The following is a 24,687-nucleotide window of genomic DNA, read 5'->3' on the forward strand; positions in this document are numbered from 1 at the left end:
ATACGATTGTCAATTGTTAAATATTTTCTGATTTGACACGAAATATGTATATTTGATCGCATTAAATACATATATTTCCACTTTCCATTTCCTAATGTTGATTACTTTGCGATACAATATTTCTTTAATTAATGTAAAAAATTATATCATATAGAAGCTATACACTGCTACACTTGGTAAAAAAATCCGACTGAAAGACTTGTATCCATGGTCATGGTATACAAGAAAAGTTGTCATTTGTCATTATTTTTCTGTCAATGATTTTTATCAATTGAATACCAATTTAATAAAAAAAACATTTTATTAAATTTATATATTTATCAAGCAACAACCTTAAATTTTTACTGTCCATTTTCCAAAAGTGGATCTGCGAAGTGTAAACTTCAAACCTGTTTACATTGTTGTCATTCAATTAAGAAAACAATCAAAGAAAGATATCCAAATCGTCGGACCAAGAAAACAACTATTCGGGTATGTCCTAAATTAATGATTTATTAACTATAATACGTTTTCGTCAAAGATATTTTGTTTATCGCGCGTGTAACGTCAGCTCAAGTGTTGTGATATTTATTTGGTTGGTAAGTTAAGATCATATTACATTTGTTTAGTCGGCGTCTTATTTATCATCGCTGTACATGATTTCCAGGATGGAAGCTATGGACATCCAAGCAGTTGAGTCTAAACTAAGCGATGTCACTGTAACAGCTATACCTATGAATGGAAAAAGCAGCCATAAGGATTTAAGTCACGGGGGTAGTAGCCACGCGACTATATCCACTGTTCCTGCGTCGTCACCATCTTCAAATGGTAAAGATAAGGACAACGGTATGTCAAAGTATGCTCAATTATTGGCCGTGATTGAAGAAATGGGAAAAGAAGTAAGACCAAGCTACTCTGGTAGTCGTAGCTCGGCAGAACGGTTAAAAAGAGGTATTGTACATGCTAGAATTCTGGTCAGAGAATGCCTCATTGAGACAGAGCGATCAGCAAGACAGTAGTAATTATTTGACTTACCGCAGTCAATTTTACATACCTCAATTAGTTGGATAATGTCAGGTTTTTGGGTTTAAAAGTGTGGAACAATAATATTGTTTCAAGTATAGCAAAAACATTATGGGTTCAATATGATTTTAAGATAAATGTTAGCTTAAATTTAACTTAATGTTCAGGGTACTTAGAAATTAAAGTATAAGTTTATATGAATATTATGAGTAAACACATAAATGTGCATTGTTGGTGATCTAAAAAAAACGGCTTATGTTTAACTTACCACCAGGTATAGTAACATATAACAGACAAAAATAGTAAATGATTACCAAAATTAAACCCGCATTTTAATGTAAAATTACAACCTAAGTTTTAACATCTCGCTATCCTATTTAAGCAAAATGACTCCAAATAAATCATTGTTAACCCAAAAGTAGTAAATGATCGCCAAAATTAAAACAGCATTTTAATGTAAAATTATAACCAAAGTTTTTACATCTTGCTATCCTATTTAAGCAAACTGGCTCCAAAAAACTCATTGTTAGCCCAAAAATAGTTAATGAAAACCAAATTATTAACCATATTTTAATTTAAAATGAAATGCAAAAAAATAAAATCTCGTTATCCGATTAAAGTAAATTACCCTCGGCAAAAAAAATATTTTGCCAAACACAGTAAAGTAAATTTACTCCTAACCTTTTTGTCTCCAAATTGATTAACCACTACAAAAAAAAATTATCTTGAGCGTTTCGTTTACAACCAAATGCTATACCTAAAATAAAAAATAAAACTCTTACAATTTCAATAATCCCTTTTTTAATTATTGAAACAATCATTAAAAAGATAGTCCTCTTAAAACTAATAATAAACAGTTCAAAGATCTTAAAACTAAACTAATAATAAGCATTTAAAAAATCTTAAGAAGAATCAGTCTTCTGTATTAATTCACTGCACAATTAATGCTTTCTTAGCTTTGGCTGGTCGTCCTCTTTTGCGCTTCATGCCAATCGGAATAGCTCTGGCCTCTGAAGGTGGCTGGACGTGCTTAAGCCGAATCGCCAATCCAACGAGATGCTTGCAAATGTAATCTTTGAGAAACTTTGGGCAATTGCATGTGCCGTGTAACCAATTTTCCTTTTCTCGGGGCATTATAACTTCCCACTCTCTAAAATGTTGCTCTTTGTATTCGTCAAAGGTCTCCCATGGCTTTTCATAATTTTTGCAATCTAAATCCGACCCAGCTGGAATTCTGTATGAGCAAACTAGCTCAGTACTATTCTTTAATGGCACCTGCTTCGACAGTTTTGCCCATTGGTAACTTTCTGTCCACATCTTTAAAGATACTGTCGGCAGTTGAGCGAACCGTCTCTCAGTATTATTAATCACGTATTCATTAGACCAGTCCTTGACTATATCAGAAGCAATTACTAAGAACCGCGCCAAAGGATGACGCTCACGAAGCGTGCCACCATCTTTTATTGTTTTATTGAAAGATTCCAGAGCATTGTTTGTAGCAGGAGTCCCCAGAGATGCGCCCAAATACCAGAAACGATTTAGTATTAGCCATTCATTTTCAAAGTATGTAACAAAATCTTTTTCGGCTTTCCACTTGTCCAAAAATTTTTCGCTGGCTCGATCAAATATTTCCTGAGTTGAGGCACACTGTAAAGCATCAATATCTTGTAAGATCTCTTTTTGGGATTTCTTTTGCACACTTTGCTCTACTCTTGTTTGCATCTTCTTTTTCGCATGCGCCCAGCACATTCTTATGACTGTATCTGTTCCAAATGTGCACGCAAAGGCAGTTTGTATAGCCTTCGCTGCATCACAGACCAAAACTTTACAACTTAAAGTGTATGAAAATATTGAGAAAACTGCTTTTTTTAATGCGGAAAATAAAAATATGAAGTCTTCCGTTCGTTCAGCTGTTGTCACAGCTAATCCAAATGGGTGAAAATGTTTATCTCTGTCTGTAGTTCCAATCACAAGTACTGGAAACCCTTGCCAAATGAGCTTATATGTGGCATCCGCGTGAAGAACAGAACATTGGCGTGATAGACCAATTAAATATTTCGTCGTTAACATGAACCGGAAGTTCTGATCTAAATCATCTTCAGAAATTTCATACGCCAAAACAAAAACTTCGTGACCGTCATCAGGTATTTCAGAGTTTTCTTTTAACCATAATTCAAGCTGTCCCAAGCTTATTACCGATGGCCCGTATTTTTTCTTACGTATGATTTTAAGATAATTGTTTAACTGTAACTTAGTCGGCAGAACTAGTCCATTAATTTTACTTAAGTTCTTCATAATAGATTTAGGTTTCAAACGCAGTTCGAATAGTTTTTCTATTTCCTTTTTCGTTGCCTCATTTATTCCCCTAGTCGACTGACAGTCAGAATTTTCATGGTCGTGACATGTTTCAGTACGAAATAATAATATATCATCACACGATGCGTCAAATAAAAGATAAATCGCGGCAGAACACTGAATTTCAGCCCGAAGCTTCACTTTGTTACAACGATAGTAACGTTTTACTCCTTCTTCAGTCGTATGAATTTTTTGTATTGACCAGGTCTTCTCATTTTTGATAAATTCCTCAGCGCTCCGCACAGTTATAAATTTTCTTTCAAAAACCCAAACTTTATTTTGCCTTCGACGTTTTTTCGTATGCTCTGTGATTTTATATTCGTCTTCATCTGATTCCGATGAAGTACTCAACAGCGGAGCACACGAACTCGGTCCCGCTAAGTTTTCATTCGCCATTGCAAAGAAGATAGATACCAAAACACACCCAATAAAAGCAAGTGCTCGCACGCGACTAAATTGGCGATCGTGTCCGGGCGTGCGCGGCGCTTGCGGTGTGGTGGGAGAGGATCGTAAGCCGCAGACATAACTTAAGAGCTTATTACACTACGCGATATTCAGACAGTCTTAGTAAGACTGTCTTAAAATCTAACTAGTCAAGCTCGCTATTACACTGGACTGAATATCGCAAGCTAACTCATTTTACTCATTTGCAAAGCGTACGTAGTCGGTGACGGTTGTCTCGCGATGGGAAAACTTTCAAAGCACCAGAAAATCGCCATAGCTCTTGCCGCGTCTATTAATTTAAATACAAAAAAGGGTGCGTGTACTTATGTACACGCGTAAGAAGTTATACTTCTTTGGCATTATTAAAAATAGTTTTTTATTGCATACAAATAATTAATTACAATTAAGTAATCAAAGACTGGAAAAGGAGTCATTATAGTCAATAAAGTTCAGTTTACATTTGAAAAATTTAATAAATAAATATTTATTATTATTTTCTTACATTAAGTCTAACATAAATTCTATTATTATTCGAATGTTGTTTTTAAATTATGTCCAATGCCGTAGCATCTTCCGTGGGCAACTTCATTCTATTAATTTTGTGTCACGGTGCGCGCGCATCGTAAAATTTCATTCTCATCAATTTTTCATAACGCGCCTAAAGAAGTATAACTTCAAAAATAAAAGAAAAATATGGGTGAAAGAGTATTTACTTTTGCGAGAAAAATTATCAAATATGCAAATACTGAGTGTTTTGGAACCATGTGACTTAAGAAACTACCTTAGAGTAGGAGACATTCAAAAAGAAGATACGGTTCTTAGACAAAGTGTCAGTTTGACAAAACAAAGATTGGTAGTTACTTTAAGATTCCTGGCAACGGGCAACTCCTATCAAGACCTAAGGTCATCAATAAATCAATTATTAATAAATCGATCAATAATTCAGCCATAAATATGGCATGTCTCGGTACAAATTGATAATATTGAAAAGTACTTTTTTTTCTTGCGAACATGCCATGGTGCACGCGGCCATAGAAAACAAACATGTACGAATGTCTTTGCTCTGCGGCTGCCACGCGCTGACTGAACGGTTAAGCGTGCTAAGTCTTATTAAACTACGCGATATTCAGCAAGTAAGCAAGTAAGCACCGCCGAACCCATTCGGTCAGTCTAATTAGACAGGCTAACTTGCTAACTCTTATTACATTATGCTAAATCTTAGTAAGACTGTCTGAATATCGCGTAGTGTAATAAGCTCTTAAATATGGCATCATAATGCTTCATTTGGTAATAAGCCTACATTTTATGTCAATCATAGTGGTTTATTTAGGCAGAAATAGCGCATTAATTTGCTCGCTAAGATTTGGTGATCATTTACTACATTTGGTGTTCGAATACAATTTGAAGTGCAGTCGTGACTAAAATAGCTAGTACTATTGTAATTTTAGACGTTATTTATCTGGTGTTAAGTATATATTTTTGGTAAAAGAACTAAGGGTATCAAAGCATTTTATGGTGATCATTATATTTAACCCCAAAAAAAACTGTGTGCTAAAAACAAATTCTCAGGCAAATTTATTTTATGTCAACTCTTTAACAATTATAACTCCTTTTATAATTACAAAGTTGGTGATTATTACAGTGACACAATCGGGAGGAGTTGGCATCTAAATATGTCCACCAACAATGTGCTATATTCCATTTTTGTAAAGCTAAATTAAATTTATGGCATATTTTCAATGGACAGACAGACAAAATGTTTTAAAATGGAAATGATATGGTATACTTTAAAAATTCTAAAAATATTTACTTATTGTAAATTAGATAAGATTTGGCAGTTGAGAAAGATATTGGGCTTACATGGATGAGATTTCTATGAATAATCACTGAAGTTGTTATCTCTTATTTGTAAAAAATCAATGACCTTATTTGCACCATTTTAACTAATGTACAAATTGTTCTCTTTTCACCTCAGTGAACAGAATTTTATAGAAAGAGATGAAATAATACTTTAATCAAAATAGTGTAATTAAAAATTTAGTTTTTATAAGTAAAGGGCTTATATCTGAATGCCATGAAAAGTTATAACCGTATGAGAGTATTTTATCAATGGTAAAAAAATCAATGGTGTAATTTTGTGAATCTGTTAGGTCAGTCACATATGTCATGTGTTATATGTCCATAGGGCTGTGATTGAAACATTTATTGTGAAAATCTACCTCAGACAAAAATATAAATATGTTTTAGTGGTTGATATTAATTAAGAATTTAATATTCTCGAAAATTACAGTACAATGATATTTAGTGGCTGTTAGTATTGTTATGTATGTCATAACAAGTTTTCAAACCTCAGCTTAGAATTAGTTTGTAAGAATTGTGCTCATTCATTTGATAATTTTTATTTTAAAATAGAGCTAAGTTGTACATAATTTAGTTTGTATTCAGGTATCGAAAAGCATTTAGCTACAACTAACTTACTTTTCTGTTGGATAAAATGTTGATACGTAAATCGATAGTATTTTTAAAATAATAATGATTTCCTGATGTCCATTATTCTTGGATTTTTTTAGAAGTGTTGATGATTTAAGATTTCTTTTAACACAGACATGCAAGTTCATGATTATTTAATGTAGCACTAGTCGTAAAATACCACAGATTATCTTTCACACAATAAAGGTCCAACTGCCGTTGAAGTATACTTGATAGATATAAGTAGTGATAAGAAGATATATGCAGTAATTATGTTTAAGTTACCATTAATTAAGTACTTACCTAAAAGTAATGATTTGTGTAGTCCACTTTGATATTTTTATATTGTATTTTTTCATATATTCTTTTAACTATGCCAATGTTACACATAAAACAGGACCCCATATTCAAATTGAGAATTTACAAAGAACTAAAGTTACAGCTTAATAGTTGTAGTCATGTAAAAACAGGTTATCCTATGACAATGAGTTTAATACTCTATTATAAATTGATTAAATTAATAATAAAGAGTTTAATTGTTGTTAAATTTATCTGTTAAAAGATGCTGTCAATATGTTTGATTTTTACTTATTTGAATTAAGAACAATTGTGTATTAAATACGGAACCATGCTTTTAAAGAATAAAAGTGGTTATAATGGTAGGGGAGCCCAAGAGGGGATTTCGGGATTTACTAAAGCGCGGCAGATTAATATATAGGGGGATACCTTGTACCCGGTTAAGTACCTCCACAAAATATGAGGCCCATATATAAGGCCGCGCGTGAAGGAGACAGGATCAGATTAGTAAAAAAAAATTGACCATCAGAAATTCCCGAGCGCGTCAGATTAAGGTAGGGTGAGTTAATTACATCCTAAAAAGTGTATATTCCACTAATCTGACAATTTGAGAGTGACGGAAAAAAAGGGGAGGGCAACAAAGTTGTAAAAAAAAAACGTCATCTCGACATTCTCGAGCGTAGCTAATTTTTTTTTTATTTTGAAGGAAATAATTCAAGAATAATGAAAAATATATAATCTGACGATTTCCGCAAGCCGAAATAACAAAAATTCGTCGATAAAGTTAAATGCGTGCAGCTGCGTGATGCCTACATTTCCTTAAACCGATCGGAATCTACTAAACGGCGTTCTAAATATTTCCCTCAAAATTACATTTCCTGTGAATTTGAACCGCTTCGGACCGACAGATTTTGAGAAATTTTGAAAAATCTTAAAAAAATAAGAAATATTTTTTTTAAAGTGGTTTCTTTATCGATCAACTTCAAAAACTAATCCGCCTTTGAGCTTGAAAAACCACGTCGATCGCCACCAAGCTGGTCAAAAGCGGTTGATTCGTTCGAGAGATATCGTACACGAAAGAAACCCGAAAAAGTGTTTTTTCGGGATTACTCCGAAATTTGTGGTTCGATCAATTAAAATTGCAAAATGACTTATGAGGATGATAAAACTGCGTCGAATGCCGCCAACCGCGTGAAAATTGCTTGATCCATTCAAAAGTTATTGCGGTTTGAAAATTCCAAAAATAGTGTTCTATGAAACTTCTATCAGACTTTCGAGCTTGGAGAGCTCAAATGCATAGAAATGTTATTTCTTTGAACTCAGCGAGCTCAAAATATTAATTTTAAGCGCCCAGGAATGGAATTAGCGGGAAGTTGCAGGGATGGCCCTTTAGGTGAACCGTTTTTCTATTTTTTTTTTGTCAGATCAGGCGAATCCCTCTAGATAATCGTCAGATTATGAGACAATACGTTTAGAACATAAAGATGAACCACATATATCTTAATCTGACGCGCTTGAGTATTTCAAAATTGCGATTTTTTTTTGCAAATTAAGAAAATGGCTGTGGGTTTGAGTCCCATCGAAATCGTCAGATTAGTGAATGAGAGCTTTTTTTTGGTGCACTTAACACTCCCTTAGAAAATCTGACGCGCTCGATAATTTTTTTTTTTTTTTAATTTTCAACCCTTAAATACAACCACCCGCATCATGCAAACGATCAGATTAACATACGTACATTATTAAAAATACGTAGGGCATAGATGCTATCAATATCTGACGCGCTCGAGGATGTCCATGCAACAGTTTTTTTTTACATATTTAACTATCTATAGCCGCTTCCCCCACCGATGAAAAGGAATTTATCATATAACATTTTTTTCTTCTTTTTATCTAAGCTTTGCATCCCAATAGGTCTCTACGACGCTCGAGTAAATCCCCATTTAGCATCGTGGGCTCCCCTACCATAACATGATCATTTAAATAAAAGATCTTGAAATAAATGGATCAACTCTTTTTACGCTCTGATGCTACTATTTAATTTTCTCAATTTGAATGTTGGAAATAATTTCATTGTAATTTAATAGTTCTCTATAAAATGTAATTAGTAAGAGATGAACCATAAAATAGTACAAATATTAGCAATTTAATTAGGTCTGAAAAGACGATATAGATATATTGATATGTTTCAAATATAAGAATTAGTGTATACTGTATTTATTCATGTACGGACTTATTTTTATTATAAATAAATAAATTAATTATGTAGTTTTATTTCAGATCCTGTTCTTACAATATGTTATAGTTAATTGTATTTTTAAGAAATTGTTCTTTGACTTTTCTCACATTTTGTAGTAGACTAGCGATTGTCTGTGGTTTCATCCTCATTAATTTGGTTGTATTCTACCTAATATATTAGTATTGTTATTTATTAAATGGTTTACTTTGTTTGCTATTCTATAGAGTATGCACATTCTGTATATTAAGTAATTGTACTCTGTTTCCTATCAAAAAAAAAACTTTATAATAGATTACAATTTATTTGGGCGCCAAAAAAAATTCTCTATGAACTTGCAATAGATTCTATTACTACAATAATTTTTACATCATCTACCGAAGTTGTACCCTTACGGCTCATGCCTACCAGACTAGTAGAGATAAGAGAGAGACGTAGAGAGGGTCTAAGCCCGGTCGTCAGTCTTGTATGGAACACCATGACGCCGGCGCTGGCGGCGGCTCACCGCGCAACCGCGAGCCGTGTCTCGTGTGCATGAGCCCTTACATTACGTGTTAGACTCTTGTGTATGTCTGTTTCACTAATGCCTAATTCGATGGTAATAGACTTTATATGGTTGTCGACTGGAGTTGTAAGTTTGATTAAAGGGTCAAACCTCTGAAACAATAAATTAATCTAGGATAAAATATTTTAGGCCACAATGTCATCTTGGAAAACTCTACACAAGTGGTGCACAAGTTACAGCGCCGATTCCGTAGAGTGGTGTCCTGTGGAGCCCTACACGGACATACTTGTGTGTGGGACTTACCAACTCGATAAAACCGATGAAGGTGAGATTTAATTTTTGTTATTGGTTCTTCTGTTTTTGTGTTAAAATATTTTTCTTTTGGCCGGATACGTCGCGTACATTTCTTAAACCAGTACGGAGATAGGACCTTCATCTTGGGACATAGTTGTTGTAATTCAAATCATTTATTTATTTAGGTAACACAATGTACGTCAAAAAATAAATACGTATTAAATGCTTCTAATTTTACATTTTGTACGTACATTGTAAGCTCCATGTACCTAACGTCCCTGGATTGAACCACAAACCTCTTAAAGCGTCGAAATCACAAACCATCTTATTAACGGTAATTTAATAATAAAAAGTACTTTTTAAATTGCCAAAGTTAGTTAAAACTACGGAGCTATGTACGTGCGTTCTTTTGTCGCGTTATTGTCCTAGCCAGTAATAAAATCCACTGCCGGCATCATACGTACCGAACTTTTTAAGACACCCGTTATTTTGCTTACAAATAGCGATTGCTTGCTTGATTCGATTAAATTTTTAGATGGGTCTACTAAAAAGCAGAAAAGACTGGGAAGAATTTATTTATTCAAAGTCAGCGATGATATGGATGAGATATGTCCTATACAAAGTATAGATACAGCAGGAATTTTAGACCAAAAATGGAGCTATAATTGCATTGATGGTCATCCAGTTCTTGGTGCTGTGACATCTGAGGGTAGTTTACATCTGTACCGATTGGTCAATTTAAAATTGGAACGTTGGCTCGAAGCTGTGATTGGTGAAAATGTTCTAGCGCTCTCACTTGATTGGTCGACGAATAAATATAATGGAAATACAAGTGTTATTGTTAGCGACTCGGCGGGAAATGTAACATTGTGGAAGGTGGATGATACTTTAGAAAAAGTTGGTGAGTGGCAAGCTCATGGATATGAAGCTTGGATTGCTGCATTTAATTATTGGAATTCGGATGTGTTTTATACAGGTAAGGAAACTAAAACTGTAAATCCTTAGTTTTTTTTATTAGGCTGTCATTTCACTATTCATTAAAATTTATTTATTTTCATTAAACAAGAAAATGTACCTACATAATAGTTTCTTAAACTGTGGACTAATTAAGTCAGCCTAGCTCCTTCCAGAAGCTCAAAAGTTTCCTGGGCCCTTCGCAGGCTTCACGGAGCTACCTCACTGCTCCGTGGATTTCTGCTCGTAGGGAAGCTACAGTCACGCTCCAGGATTACGTGGGTGACTGATTTCTCTGCGCTGAAATAGCCTCTGCACAAGGAAATGGCTGTCGCGCCAAGGACAAGATGTTTATTAAGGAGACAGTGACGTAATTGTCCTTACCATTATTTTAAGATTAATTCTTTTGAGGCTTAGAAGTCGCTTTGTCATAAGCGGGTTAACTGCTGGCAGTCCCATTTTGGACTGTCTGCAATCCGCGTTTTGCGACCAACGGCACAGTTCTGTGGATTGGCGAATCCAGGAGCTCGAATCTACGACACATTAAAAAAAATGTGTGTGTACTTATGTACACGCATTAGAAGTTATACTTCTTTGGCGTAACAAAATAAAAATTGTATTCTACGTTTGTAAAAAAGATGACACTAACAATAGAAAAAAGGTATTTAATACATTGAAAGTTATATTATAACGCACTATCTAGTTAAATAAAGTTTATTTAAATATCACAAAATAAAATATTGACTATAACTACCTTCAGGGTATTGATATTTTGTAACGGTGTGCGCGCGCATCGTAAAAAATTTACTCTTATCAATTTTCCCTAACGCGCCAAAAGAAATATAATTTCAAAAATTTCGATCGAATTAGGTCCAGTCATTTAGGAGTTTAATTGAAGACTAACGCACAGAAGATATATTTTGTTTATAAAACTTTGTTTTTGACAAATTAATTTATGTATTTTTTTAAATTCAGGTGGCGATGACTGCGTGTTGAAATGTTTCGACCGTAAATCTCCAGACGTAGTAATGACAAACCGAAGCCACGAAGCTGGAGTTACAGCTATTCGGAGCCACGTCGATGTTGAACACCAATTACTAACGGGGAGGTAACTTACTCGTACTAATTGGTTAAGCGTTCAGCATGGCCGCGTATCACGAGTTTGAATCCCGGTTGGAGAGGGTATTGCCGAAGGGAGCGTTCAAGTATTATCACGCAATTTTTGGAGATTATTGACGCCCCCCCCCATGTAACGCGCCGTAGCGTTTTTCTGTACCCAAGTATAGTAAAACGTTTCGTGATCACCTAGTCAGATCTAATAGTCAAGTAGGTGATCAGCCTCCTGTGCCTGACACCGTCGCCGTCGCCTGTTTTATTTGGGTCCAAGGCAAAACGGGTTTCCTTCACCGTTCGAGCGAATGTTAAATGTGCACGTAGAAAGAAACTCTATTGGTGCACAAAGCCACTCTCTACTATGTACTTGCATAAAGTATATGTGCGAAAAATCTTAGTTCTCCGCTTATCCTCCCTTCAGAGATTTTAGAAGCAGATATCAGGAAGTGGAGGAAGCTTCACACAATATTATCTGAAAATTAGTATTTTTAGCAGGCCTAAGATATACATAAATATATTATTTTTTAGCTACGACGAAAAAGTACGTCTTTGGGACGCTAGGCAGATGAAACGCTGTCTAACTGAAACAAATGTTGGCGGCGGTGTTTGGCGCCTTAAATGGCATCCAAATCGCAAAAGCGTCATTTTAGCCGCTTGCATGTATGGAGGTTTTAGGCTTCTTCGAGCAGAAGACACAATTGAAATTCTCTATGAATATTTAGAACACGAGAGTATAGCCTACGGTGCGGATTGGAAATTCGAAAACAAAGAATTGTCTATGGTAGCCACGTGTTCTTTTTACGATTGTAATCTGCGTATCGGGGAAATTAATATTGACAATACCAAAGTACTATGATTATATGTTTTATTATGAAAGAATGTATAAGTAAAACCTCGCTTGTTAAAATAGATTTTATATATTTATAAAGGTGATTAAACGAGCTAGCCAATGTAACAATAAACTTGTAAAAACAATTGTTTTCTATTTAAACGCGATTCTAAATAAAAATACTAAAATCATTTTAAACATGTTGTATTTCAATTTGCTTATGTCATGATAAATATAATTTATAACAATTACATACTTAAAGTAGATTTGCCGTAATTGTTTAAAAAATTACACCATTTACTTATAAAGGCTTTGGAGTATCCGATATTGTTCGCATCTACGCGCCATCATGTCTGAATAAACTTTTTAAAACACTAAACTGGCCTGATCATTCCTACTATAAATTTGTACCTTAATATTCTCTACATCTATTCTAATTCACTGGAAAGTATGATTAATTTACACCACATTCCCGCTAAAATTCATTTAGTTAAAATTTTATCGAAGCTACTCAAAGCATAATATACAAATGCTTAAAACATTTTGTTATCTTTTAAGGTTTAATAGTGATAGATAGATCCGCCTTGAGCGGTAAAGAAAAAAAATGATATTTTTTCAAAAGTGCAAAAATGCTGTTTAAATTTCAATGTTGATAATTTTTTTTAAATCAACTTTCTAAAAAAATTAAAACTGAAAAGATAGTTTCTTAGTGACACGTGAGGTCTAACATGTTTTAATAAAAATATGTATATTCATGCGCACTACCCTGCATTTGCGTTATTGCTGCGTTGTTTACTCTGTGAAGTCTCGATTTCTTAACGGGCAACACTGTTAAAATTTTCAGCCATAGACTAAAAACTGTCTTTATAATATTGATGAAAAAGTATACATTTAGTAGTCTTACAAGAACATTTTGGCAATTTAAAGAGTTATAAGCATTGCGCAAAGAATAATGAACCTTCGGTATTAAAAAAAAGTTACCTATTATCACATGAGTTTCGATTCCTATCACATGCCAAAATGAACTTGTAATACTGTTGCAATAAATATTTCTTCGGGCTTTTAATGACTTGAGATAAATCATACATTAGTTCCATCAATGACCCTTTAAAGAAATTAAAAACTTGGCGACTAGTTTGGTAGCTGATGGCAACACTGTCTTTTATTGTTAGATACAATTATATATCTTTACATATTTTTTTCTAGACGTAAGCTTACAATAAACGCGATAGCGTATACTAAGGCAATTTTAATTTAATATTTTTCTGGATTAGTGAATATATGTATTCTTAAAGATAACAGTGCTAAATCTTATATGGTATAAATCCTTGATAAGTAAAATATTTGTTTCATTTATGTGTTTTAAATGACAGTGACAGAACATATATAAGGCATTTAGAATGTTTATGGGTAAAGCTCAAAGTCAACTTAGGGTAAGTATCAGCTCCGTGTGTCAAAATATGGATTTGACTTATGTAAGTCTAGTTTAGCCTTGACTCAGAATCTTACCCATACATGTTATTTTGTTCAATTCATTGTAGTTGTTTTTTTCATTTTAGACATTATATTCTAGTCTTTTTCGAAATAAATATTGTTTCCGACTTATAAAGGAAACATAGAAACAGATAAAATACACCATCACATTTATTGTAAACCTATTAAACCAACCAATTTAAACTTAAATTGGTTGGTTTAATTTTAATTAACAATAAAATCGCCCGCGACGTTTCCCTAGCTTGATTTTCACTAAATTTATGGATAGTTCTAGTAAATACTGTTTTCAGATTTTCTTTATATACTGAAATAAAACTATTTCTGTCTGAAACTGTATTAGTTTTAAAACAAATAATTTTCTATGTGACTGACTTAAGGTGGCTGTCAACATTCCCAGCCCTACCATCAGATGATAGCAAAATTTTAGTATGTTAACTATAAAAAATTTAAAATTCCTACACAAGACGTATTATTATGTCCTTTAATCATATAATTCTACTATATCGTGGCTCCGAGAAAATTGCTTTTTTGCAATTTTGGTTTTCTCTCCAATACTAAAAAAATAATAAAGATAAAAAAGCGGGAGTTTCACTGAAGTTTTGCTAAAATTTACAGAAAAATTTAATAGTTATTGCCATTTTTGAAATTAAATTTTAGACTGTGCTCTCTAACTAATAAAAATTGTATTTCTTGTGATGTTTGAGAATAAAATAAAATCTAGCATCATTGCATGTAGTCATGTTATATCACCAAATATAATGCTTTGTTTGTGAAACTAATAGGTAACTATTAACTAAACACAGTTTCGATAGAGTAAATAGTTTTATTCCATATGTAACATTGGCGCTTATGCCTATACAATATAAAGTACAGTCTAAAAACTATACAGGTGTCTGTATCCTAGTACCATTTTATTTGTAAGTAAAAAACTGGCAACTTTTTCAAGAATGGCAATACTGCCACAGACAAACAACTGGCATTGGTGGAAGTATTGACATACTAAGCACATTTTTGTATTCTACTAAAATTGTAAACAATATTCACAAGTTAAGAATTAAAAAAAAAATTTCAGTGAGGTTTTAACTTTAGTTTATTGTATTAAAATTTTACTTTATTTTTGCCTTTTTAAGTCAATCTCCGTCCACCTGTATAGAATTTTAATCCTATGAGGCTTTAACTGTACAATATATAGTACAGTTTACCTACAACTAATAAATGGTGTTCTGATGCTACAACTGATATATATACATTACACTATATATACAATCCCATGACTTATGTACAGTGATGCTGCAATTCATAAATTACTTCTAAAACTTTATAACAAAGTATATATCTACAATTATCTATACTAAATATATTATGTACTTGGTATGTTATACCGCCAGTGATACTTCCAAATTTGACTCTTACTTCTATATAAACGGTATTAAGTTTTCGTCACCATAATACAATATACTTAAAAAAACCAAGATCTATAATTGTTACGACAAATTCATATCACAAAAATATAGAAAATGCATTTAAGCATTTGGCATCAGAACACCTCTGGTTATATCAATTTTATTCTCCATCTCGGTAAGAATTATTTGGCAAAATTACTCGAATGAAACATGATTTATATTTTATGAGAGATTCCAATTTCAGATACAAAAGTATTCAAAGAATTTGAAACCATTAAAAGCGATTGAGTATTGACAGCTCAATAAAATACTGTAAATTTTATACAAAATTGTAACAATTCAATGAACTAATTGAATTTACAACCGCATCCACTCCATGTGATCTATCATCCGTTACAAATAATTTGTGCTAAAATACTAAATCGCACAAGCTACTAATTAAGGTTCAAGAATATTTCATAGAAACCAATGCTAGAATAAAGGGATTAGGTGTTCGGAAGTTAATTTTGGTCCCTTGAAACAAGAACCGAGTTGCTATACTATATAAGTGGGATTATTACGGTAACTGAGGCATGACTGTCACACAGGTACTGAGAGACCATTTGTTGGTGAAATGAATGCGTTACAGACCACAATACATAAAAATTAGTTCTTTAAGATCTTCAATACATTTAGTTGGCTTAAAAAATTTGTTATTGATAAACTCCATCAGCCTAAAACTTTCATTTTAAAAGGTCAATACTGATGTTCCGTAATCCAGGTCAGGACAGGCATATCTATTCTGTTTTCTTACCAGTCAAATTCACACTCGGGCTTCAATACAAACTGAAAGACTTGTGGGTACGTTCTGGCCAAAACACTAACGAGTGCATGACTAACCAATCTACACTTTAAACGGTCACCAAAATTGATCTCAATCACTTCACAAACACTTTCATAATCACTGGTGTAACACTATCACTATTGGGCAGTGTGCTAAGCGTGTCGAGGACATACAGCCTTGAAGTTCTCATCGTCCAACTGCCACTTGTTTGTGCGAGCACAGGGCAGGTGAGCCCTAGCACGGCAAGTTCTGGTCGCGCAGGCAATCGGCGCTCCGGACGTGGAACAATGTGCGCACTTTGAGGCCCGAGAGCCCCAAACGGCTTGCGCGAGGCCCCAAATTCGGGCGCCGATTGCGACGAGCCCCGGGGCCCATACGGCACACGCTTCGTGGAACCAAACTTCTGCCCCCGCTTCCACGCTAGGGAATCGGGTTTGTGATAATTCGTCTAGCGATCTGAAATGCAGATTACAAAATAAATATTTTGAACCTCCAAATTATAAAAAAAAGTGCGTGCGTTCAAGTACACATGTGAGAAGTGACCCTTATTTTTAAATTAATTATTAAAAAGCCCCAATAGATGATCATGTACCAGTATATGATCACTTCATGTATTTGTATTTCTATATTCACACTGTTTACACACTGTATATTATGTGCTAATGATAATATAAATAAATAAAAAGTCTGCGTTTACTGCACAAGACGTTATGGGACAGAATTGCTATCTAAAGTTCTAATATGTAACTACTAAACGAATACATCAACCAATAGCGTGTATTTGTTCTCGATCTCACTCTTCTTAGACAAAAACGTTGCACATCTTCGTGACGTTTCACTTAAAAAATCGTACCTAAATTCATCACAGGTGGTGTCAACCGTATAGGGTCCGAATAGGTCTCCCAGGCCAGCGTGGTGGGGCCCTCTCTCACAAAAGGCACAAAGCCACGAGGCATCAGGTGTACTGGCGTCGTATCTCAGTCCCAAAGTACTCGCGTGAAGTCCGCGAGCTTTGAGCCCGTTCCGCCATTCGTCCGCCGTACGTCTGTCGTCTTCCGTCGCCGTTGCGTTGACCACCGCTACTGAAACTGGGGAGTCACGTGGCCCTACGATCTGAAATTTCAATTTTATCGATTTTTATATGATATAACTTCACTTGTATTATAACTAAACAGTGGCGTAACAATAGGGTGGCAGAGCTGGCAAAATGCCCCGACCCAAGAGGGCCCCTGACCAAGAGATATTATGTTCTATGGATGTGATGTCTCCAATACGCATTGGGCTAGCGCGGGGACTACAGACCATTCCCTCTCGCCTAAGAGAGGAGGCCTATGGCCATTAGTGGGACATATACAACGTGTAATTGAGTACACTGAAAATCTTGAAGTTTATTAAAATTCAACTGAGCACAACATGACGATTTTTATTGATAGGCCCCCAAAAAAAGAATTTCCACAAAAGTGGAAATGGGCAGGCCACATAATCAGGGGAAAGGACAAATGGAGTAAAATAATCACACAATGGTACCCAAGAGATGGAAAGAGAAAGAGAGGTAGACCACAAAAAAGGTGGAACGACGACATTATACAAGTCGCGGGAACAACATGGGGTAGAGTGGCCATAGAAAGGCCAGAATGGAGAAGCTTGGCTTGCCTTTGGCACATGGCAAACGGACACGCAAAAGTGGAACAAAAGAACAATCTCGAACAATAAATAAAAAATACTGTCATGTCCGATAAGAGGCTATAATATATTATATATTATGTTTGTAACAAATTGGCTCAAAAGGTATATTGGTAAGTAAAAATTCTTTCACCATTTGAATGCTACACTGATTAATATAGGTTATTTTAATTACAATAAGGATCTCTATTAAAACTACAATAATGTTAACTATGGTGTAAAAAAATGTCTATAAAATATCTTTCATCGCATGCGCTGAGAAAACTAATTACGATAGAACAAAAAAATGTTCCACAATATTAAAGAACATATCAATATCTATAATGGCCATAAATTTGTTTACAGCTTTGTTACAGATTAATTGATTATTAGCTAACCTGAATGTAAGGCCCCCTTGACCGACTGGAACTGGCATTACTTCCCGAGTCATACGCATCCTTCAAAGCCTCTTTCTTACTTATCCCCTTTTTCCTCGCCACCTTCCTTCTTGGCCCTTCATCCCCCGTCGACCGCCTGCTAGACCGCTTAGAGGCCTTTTTCTCTCCTTTCGTTGGTGCAGATTTCCGTCTTTTCTTCGGTTTAGCAGTAGCCTTCTCCTCAGCTTTAGATTCAGCTGGTTCCTCAATATCACCAAACATTTTCTCCATTTGATTCTCGACTTCCACGAACGCCGATGTGGGTTCCGCCATCTTCGTTGCGCTGGCTTCGGGTTCGGCCGGTTTCGCCTCCGAGGGTGATTCCACTGGAACGTTCGTAGATTCCGAGTTTGTTCTGGCGCTCCTGCGTCTAGGTGCAGCGGCCGTCGGAGGCGGTTCTATTTCTTCTTTCGGTGTCGATTTTTCTTTTTGTTCTTTTGGCGACTTCGGCGGGGATTTAGGTGGGGACTTAGGGGGTGTTTTGACTGGCGATTTCTCCGGTTCGGGACTAGCTAGGACACTTTTGAGTTTGTCAATCGTGATGGGCGTTTCCGGTTCCGGGAAGGGTTCCGTGGGGATATCTCTTCGCTCCGTGTTGGCTATCAGGGCTGCGATATCGTCTATTGTTTCTGAAGAGTCGGAGCGGGTTTTTCTTCTGGCGTGTGGTTCTGGCATTTCGGGGGTGGGTGGTTTGTCCGGTCTGTCTTGTTTATCCTGTTTTTCTGGTTCATTTTGTTTTACTGGTTTCTCGGGCCCGTTGTGAGTGTCTCCATTTTGTATGGTCAAAGGACGAGGCATATCAGACGGCGGAGGTGGAATGGGTACTCGTATCGTGCGTTCTGGTTTCCTTTTCCGCTTTGAACCTGGAGGAGCTCCACAGGAGTCGGCTGAATCCTGAAAAATTTGAAATATAGTGTTAAAGTTTGTAATTACTATGAGAATTACTTATGGCCTGTTTAGGGGAATCAAAGAGAAAAAATAATCCCATGTGAAATACATTAGGGAGTAATCGTTACATATTACACATATCGGTGAAGGAAAACATCGTGAGGAAACCGACATGTCTTAGACCCAAAAAGTCAACGGCGTGTGTCAGGCACTGGAGGCTGATCACCACGTGCCTATTGGATAGAAAAACGATCATGAAATAGATTCAGAAATCTGAGGCCTAGACCTAAAGAGGTTGTAGCGCCACTGATTTATTTTTTAATCGTAACATATACCTCATTAGAAGACGGGGGCGAAGGCGTAGGGGCCGCCCTAGAATGCACAATCACAGAATGAGGCGACGAAGGGGCAGGGGCAGACAATCTCTCCAGGAGAGCATCAACCCTCGCGTGAGACGGACGTGGCGCTGCGCGGGCTATGAGGCTGTTTATCGTCGGGGCATCTCTCACAGATAGAGCTGGGGCATGGGGCGACCCGTTGGCCCCACGAGACCCCACCGTCAAGTCCACGCCTCCACGGGCGTATGCTAAGAATTCTTCTGCCCGGACAAGTTTTTCTGAAACTGTATATTACTCTTTAAGAATAAATACGTATATAAAAATAAAAACATATATGTTTAATTATGTTATATAATTGTTAAACATTGGTATGGTATATCTATAAACAGTATATGTACAATGTAAGTGCGTGCTCCTATTTCACCATGCCTCCTGCTTATAGAGGACAAATCTTTGTTTTTAATTTATTTTATTATTATCACTTAAAATGTTATGTGGAACATGGTGTAATGGTTGCAGCTCCTTACAAACATTGTGTAAAACAAAAACTTGGCGATTAAAAAGAGTGGCAGAGAGTTTACTGCCAGTTCTTCTCTTCCGTTCTACGCCCTTGATTTGAGAACTGGCAGTAAATGTAAAATTAGAAGCATTTAATGTATTTTTTTCGACATTCATAAGTGTACATTGTGTTACCTATATGAATAAATGATTTTTGACTTTTTGTTGTTTGAAATATGAGTATGAAAGAAATCATAAATGTGTTAAAGCCGAACCAACCTTTTGATATGGAATATTTACCTCGCCCTGGACCCAAATGTGGATACAAGTCAGCTGGAGGCATCCCGGATCCAGCCTTCACATCACCGGGTGATGGAGTGTGTCTGTAATTATAAGAGGAGCTCATAATTTTTCTTCACGCTATATTATTATAAAAAATAAAACCTTACCCCATTATTCATTAAAATTAATACTAGTAAAGTGAGGATAAATCCTATTTATTCTGATTAAAAAGGAAGAATTAGAAAAGGAGGAAATTACCAATTTTAATATTTCCTAGGTACTTTTGATATGTCAGTAATAATAAAATAAAATATGTTTATTATGGAATATAATATATAGAATCACCTTTTCCACTCTATTAAATTTGTGTCGGTAGACATCCCTACTCATCGGCAAAGAAGACAGAGGGTGTAGGCCGAGAGAGACAGCCGGCGTAAAAAACTCTCGGTACTCTTTTAAAATAGCAAATCATAAAACAACACTTATTTTAAAACAAATATCGCAAATTAATTAGAAGTAGCCTGTCTAGCACTAGTCCCAGGCCCTTTTATCAACTAGATAATCGTTAACTTTATAGTAAGCCTTTTCACACAGCTTTCCTTTAATACATTTCTTAAATTTATTAAAAGGCAGAGAAAAAGAGCCTCTGGGATTAACTCCCATGTTAAAATCCAATACATTTTTGACGAACGGGAGTTACATATAGCACTAAGTCTTGTTTCTTTGTCACAGATGTAAGTATAATTGAATATCATAATAGGAAATTTAATTTTTGCATTAAATTTGCAATAATTGTTCCTTCAAAGCACGCCGTAATCAGTTGTAGTAATTATTGTATTAAGAACTATAAAGATTACTGAAATAGATTATAAATATCCCAAACAGCTAAGTACACACGAAAATTGCGACGTCATTTTAAAGTATTTACTTAAAACTACTTGCAAAAACGTAGGCAATTTTATATCCGTTTAATTGTCTTTTTTGTATTAGTAATAAATTTATTTATTTTCTTAAAATTACTATTTCTTCTCTACTTGTAAACACATCGTTATGAAGAGGCCTTGGTGTGGGCAACACACAATCTCGAGCAAAACCAGTGGCTCTGCAATCTTTGTCTGTATCTCAGACTTCTGTATGTGTTTCGTGATTATTTTTACTAATAGGCAAGTAGGTGTAGCTTTCGGTACCTAACTCACGCTATCGACTTTTTGGGTTTAAAGATGCTGCTTTCCTGACGATGTTATGATGATGTATCGCTGTAGCTACTAAGCCATTGCTCACACATTAAAAGCTTAGAAAAATGGAAAAATTTCTAGTACAAAGACTCGATTGTACGTAAATAACGTATTTATTGTTATACGTGGTTACAACACGAACAAAACTCTATTTAAGATATCTTTATTTATCAATACCTAAAACCACCGTCTAAGTCTACCTGATGGACATAATAGTTGTGGGTGGGGGTATGAATTTAACTACATAGGTACTAGCAATCAAAGACGAATATATGAATTTTACAACATCTTTGCCATTACTCAATCTTGAAATAATAAAACCTTATTTAAACTATTTGCTGCTAATATTTACCGTAAAAAAAATAGGAATATTTTATAAATGTAAAATAAATACAATTAAATACAAATATTTTATAAATGCAATAAATATACACATTCTGACCATAGAAAACACAAAATAAACTGTCAGATGGCGACGTGCGTTTCGTATAGTTAAGTTTTCTTCTAAAAAATGTATTTGTTAATGAGAAGTTGTTTAAACTTTAAATTAAGTTATTAACTTTTATCGCTCTGAGGTTTTTACAGTTGTAACATGTTACAGGGATTCTTCAAGAAAAGAGTTCTCCTGCCCGTTTGCCCCATATATTTTTTGCTTATGTTGCGATTTTTAAATGGCTACATTTATCCATTACTAAATACATTACGGGTTTACCTCATGAGATGTTTGTCCGGCGGCGTAGGAGTATGTCGGTAGAGGTCGGGCGGCGTCGCCGTGTGGCGAAATACCGCGTTGCCGCCCGCTTTCATTGCCTGCAATTGTATCATCTACTTCATTTATTTATTTCTTAACTGACAGATATCACTATTTTTTCTCGTGTCACATGACCATATAAATTATTTGGCGAAAATATAACTACTTTTCGTCCATAAAAATGTTTTATCACGGTTGACAAAATAAAAATAATATTTATATGAATAATCTTTCACTGCACTATAACTACTGAAATCATACAAATAATCGTTGAATTGTTAAAGATTAATGAGTTTTTATATAGTCAACATACAAAGCCAGGTTGTGGCCTGTAAATTTTTTGGTCAGTAAAATAAACACGGATTGTTGTTCTAATTCACATTATTTTATGTCAGTGGGCGGACGTTTCCAAAAGGAAATCAATTGTTTAAAACTATTAGTGAGAGGCCTATAATACACAATAACATAGAAATTATGGTGTTTTTGGGACATGAAGGCAGATTGATTTAACATCAGTGAGCATTACACATTTAGAGCAATTGGCTACAATATTAATATACAAATGGCACTCACTTGAAGAGGATCAGGGGGCGATGGCGCTGGTACATGATAGAGATGTGGAGGCGGAGTGGGCGTGTGCCATGTGACACCCCTTTCTGAAGCCATGTGCGCTTGAGGCGCGCGCGCTAACAGGTTCGCCACCTGTAACTGATAAAAAATAATGTCTTATAATAATCCAAAAGTAAGCAAAAGTTCCAAAGAGTTTAAGGTTTATAGGATTTGATGTATGGTTCATATATATCAAATCCAATGTTTTTGACACACTTAGTGCCTAGTTTCCACTATAAATCTTACCTAGTCTCTTAATTAAGCCGTTAAAGTTAAGCCACCTTAGTTTATAGAATAGGCTTACCGTAAGTACTAGATGACTTAAATTAATTTTTGTCTAAGGCCCTGAATTTAAGGTACAGGTTTCAGCAATAAAATGAATGTCTTATAAGAAATAATAAAATGATAATAATTTCCAATAACACTTGAGCTTATTTTTATATAAATAAGGATTTAATCTAGCTTATTTTTTTAGTTTAATAATGAAATCCCTTAACTAGCTTAAATATTTTTAGAAAAATACTATCTGTGAATCATAATTAATTTATTTTTATCATAATTATTAACTACACAATAACTGCTTATTTCATTTAGTGTTTATTCATGAAGCAATCAGAATAATAATAAAAATTGTTTTTAGTGGTTGTTAAATTAACCAAAATATAATTTATGTAAATCACTATTATCTCATTTATAGCTTTATACTTGTGCAAATAATGGCAACATTAAAAATAATAAGTAGAGCAAAAGTGTCAACATGAATATTACAAACAGCTGATTATTGTACCTACCTATTGCACATATATTGCATTGATGCATAATATTAAAGAACAACAAACAATTTTCAACTACATGTATCCTTATCCTCCTATCCTTTGACATAGATGTAATCAATTAACTTTAGAACAATAGGTTACAGTAAAAAACAATATTATACAATGACCACCTGTAAAGGACTCCAACTGGACCCTAGTTGCGACTGCCTCCCATTTGGGTTATGTTGCGAGCCACCGGACATCCTGCGCAAAGCCCTGGAGGCACTGTAACGACGTATTCAACTCCTATTGTACACCACACTCCTTCAGTCCACCATAATGATACCGGCGAGTTACAAGACCTCACTCGCGTAACTGCGATTCCTTACGACGTGTACAGAAAATTCTGAAATGTTTTCATCGACACACGCTTGTCACAAAATGCACCAACATCAGTTATAATCGTTGCATTATAATTACTACACTAATTTATTGTTTTCGTCACGTTATTTTCATATATATCACATCGAGTTCGAGCGAAGTATGGTACTCACGGATGTGATGCTCACTTCGCGTGACATTTTGAACGCGTTTAGTGTTTTAAAATATGCCCTAGAGGTTACTTTAAGGATTTGTTATTGAATTTCATTTTATTCACTATCATACCACTTCACGTGCAATCTCAAAAACGATTAAATATTACAGGAAAACTGAAAACTTCACAAACCTTAGCACAAGATTCAATCGCAACAATGGTGGCCGATTTGGTTTTTAAAAGCTAGTTTAGCGCCATCTCCTGAAAATTGCAAAGTTGTTTCAAATCGTATATGTCGGTAAAACAGGATAACGGAAATGGTGTTTCTCTATATGAAATCTCTTTGATTTCTATGAAACATTCATTATAGGATGTCTAGTTTTATTAAGGCGAAGAAATAAAAGAAGATTTTAAGACAATATTAGTAAATTTTATTACTATTTCTATATTTATTGCTCGTTAGTGTGTTTATATTAATAAAA

General features: G+C 34.9%; 2 protein-coding genes across 7 annotated transcripts; one reads left to right on the top strand and one right to left on the bottom strand.

Moving 5' to 3' along the window:
* The first annotated feature begins 237 nt into the window (after positions 1 to 237).
* Positions 238 to 12,874, top strand: LOC125058130 (cyclin-dependent kinase 2-associated protein 1-like). 3 transcript variants are annotated; one of them, XM_047662177.1, is made up of 5 exons: positions 238 to 471; positions 9,495 to 9,630; positions 10,135 to 10,575; positions 11,529 to 11,661; positions 12,195 to 12,874. In XM_047662177.1, exons 2-5 carry the CDS (start codon positions 9,501 to 9,503, stop codon positions 12,520 to 12,522), a joined length of 1,032 nt encoding a protein of 343 aa, XP_047518133.1. In that variant the 5' UTR covers positions 238 to 471; positions 9,495 to 9,500; the 3' UTR covers positions 12,523 to 12,874. The 3 variants fall into 3 exon arrangements, with proteins under 3 accessions (XP_047518133.1, XP_047518134.1, XP_047518135.1); XM_047662178.1 differs by lacking the exons at positions 11,529 to 11,661; positions 12,195 to 12,874 and adding an exon at positions 10,760 to 10,923; XM_047662179.1 differs by lacking the exons at positions 9,495 to 9,630; positions 10,135 to 10,575; positions 11,529 to 11,661; positions 12,195 to 12,874 and adding an exon at positions 647 to 1,243 and having other exon boundaries at positions 242 to 471.
* On the bottom strand, positions 12,684 to 24,484 carry LOC125058129 (uncharacterized protein CG5098-like). 4 transcript variants are annotated; one of them, XM_047662174.1, is made up of 9 exons: positions 24,398 to 24,484; positions 23,862 to 24,076; positions 22,880 to 23,014; positions 22,268 to 22,380; positions 20,339 to 20,421; positions 19,538 to 19,824; positions 18,276 to 19,208; positions 17,069 to 17,328; positions 12,684 to 16,671 (listed from the first exon to the last, which is right to left on the bottom strand). In XM_047662174.1, the coding sequence occupies exons 2-9, from the start codon at positions 23,931 to 23,933 to the stop codon at positions 16,368 to 16,370; spliced, it is 2,187 nt and encodes a 728-aa protein (XP_047518130.1). In that variant the 5' UTR covers positions 23,934 to 24,076; positions 24,398 to 24,484; the 3' UTR covers positions 12,684 to 16,367. The 4 variants fall into 4 exon arrangements, with proteins under 4 accessions (XP_047518130.1, XP_047518131.1, XP_047518132.1 ...); XM_047662175.1 differs by having other exon boundaries at positions 22,880 to 23,008; positions 23,862 to 24,452; XM_047662176.1 differs by having other exon boundaries at positions 22,268 to 22,365; positions 23,862 to 24,452.
* Positions 24,485 to 24,687: the final 203 nt, after the last annotated feature.

Source organism: Pieris napi, chromosome 17, assembly GCF_905475465.1.
Source record: "Pieris napi chromosome 17, ilPieNapi1.2, whole genome shotgun sequence".
Classification (NCBI taxonomy): Eukaryota; Metazoa; Arthropoda; class Insecta; order Lepidoptera; family Pieridae; genus Pieris; species Pieris napi.

What these genes read in the sequence shown, in the direction of transcription:
- LOC125058129 (XM_047662174.1), bottom strand. Translation starts at nt 23,933, where the DNA reads ATGTCCGGTGGCTCGCAACATAACCCAAATGGGAGGCAGTCGCAACTA. An exon ending in CCGGACAAACATCTCATGAG is followed by an intron (nt 20,422 to 22,267) that starts GTAAACCCGTAA and finishes TTATAATTACAG; the next exon opens with ACACACTCCATCACCCGGTG. An exon ending in ACCACCTGTGATGAATTTAG is followed by an intron (nt 16,672 to 17,068) that starts GTACGATTTTTT and finishes TCTGCATTTCAG; the next exon opens with ATCGCTAGACGAATTATCAC.
- LOC125058130 (XM_047662177.1), top strand. Translation starts at nt 9,501, where the DNA reads ATGTCATCTTGGAAAACTCTACACAAGTGGTGCACAAGTTACAGCGCC. An exon ending in TTCGGATGTGTTTTATACAG is followed by an intron (nt 10,576 to 11,528) that starts GTAAGGAAACTA and finishes TTTTAAATTCAG; the next exon opens with GTGGCGATGACTGCGTGTTG. An exon ending in CACCAATTACTAACGGGGAG is followed by an intron (nt 11,662 to 12,194) that starts GTAACTTACTCG and finishes ATTATTTTTTAG; the next exon opens with CTACGACGAAAAAGTACGTC.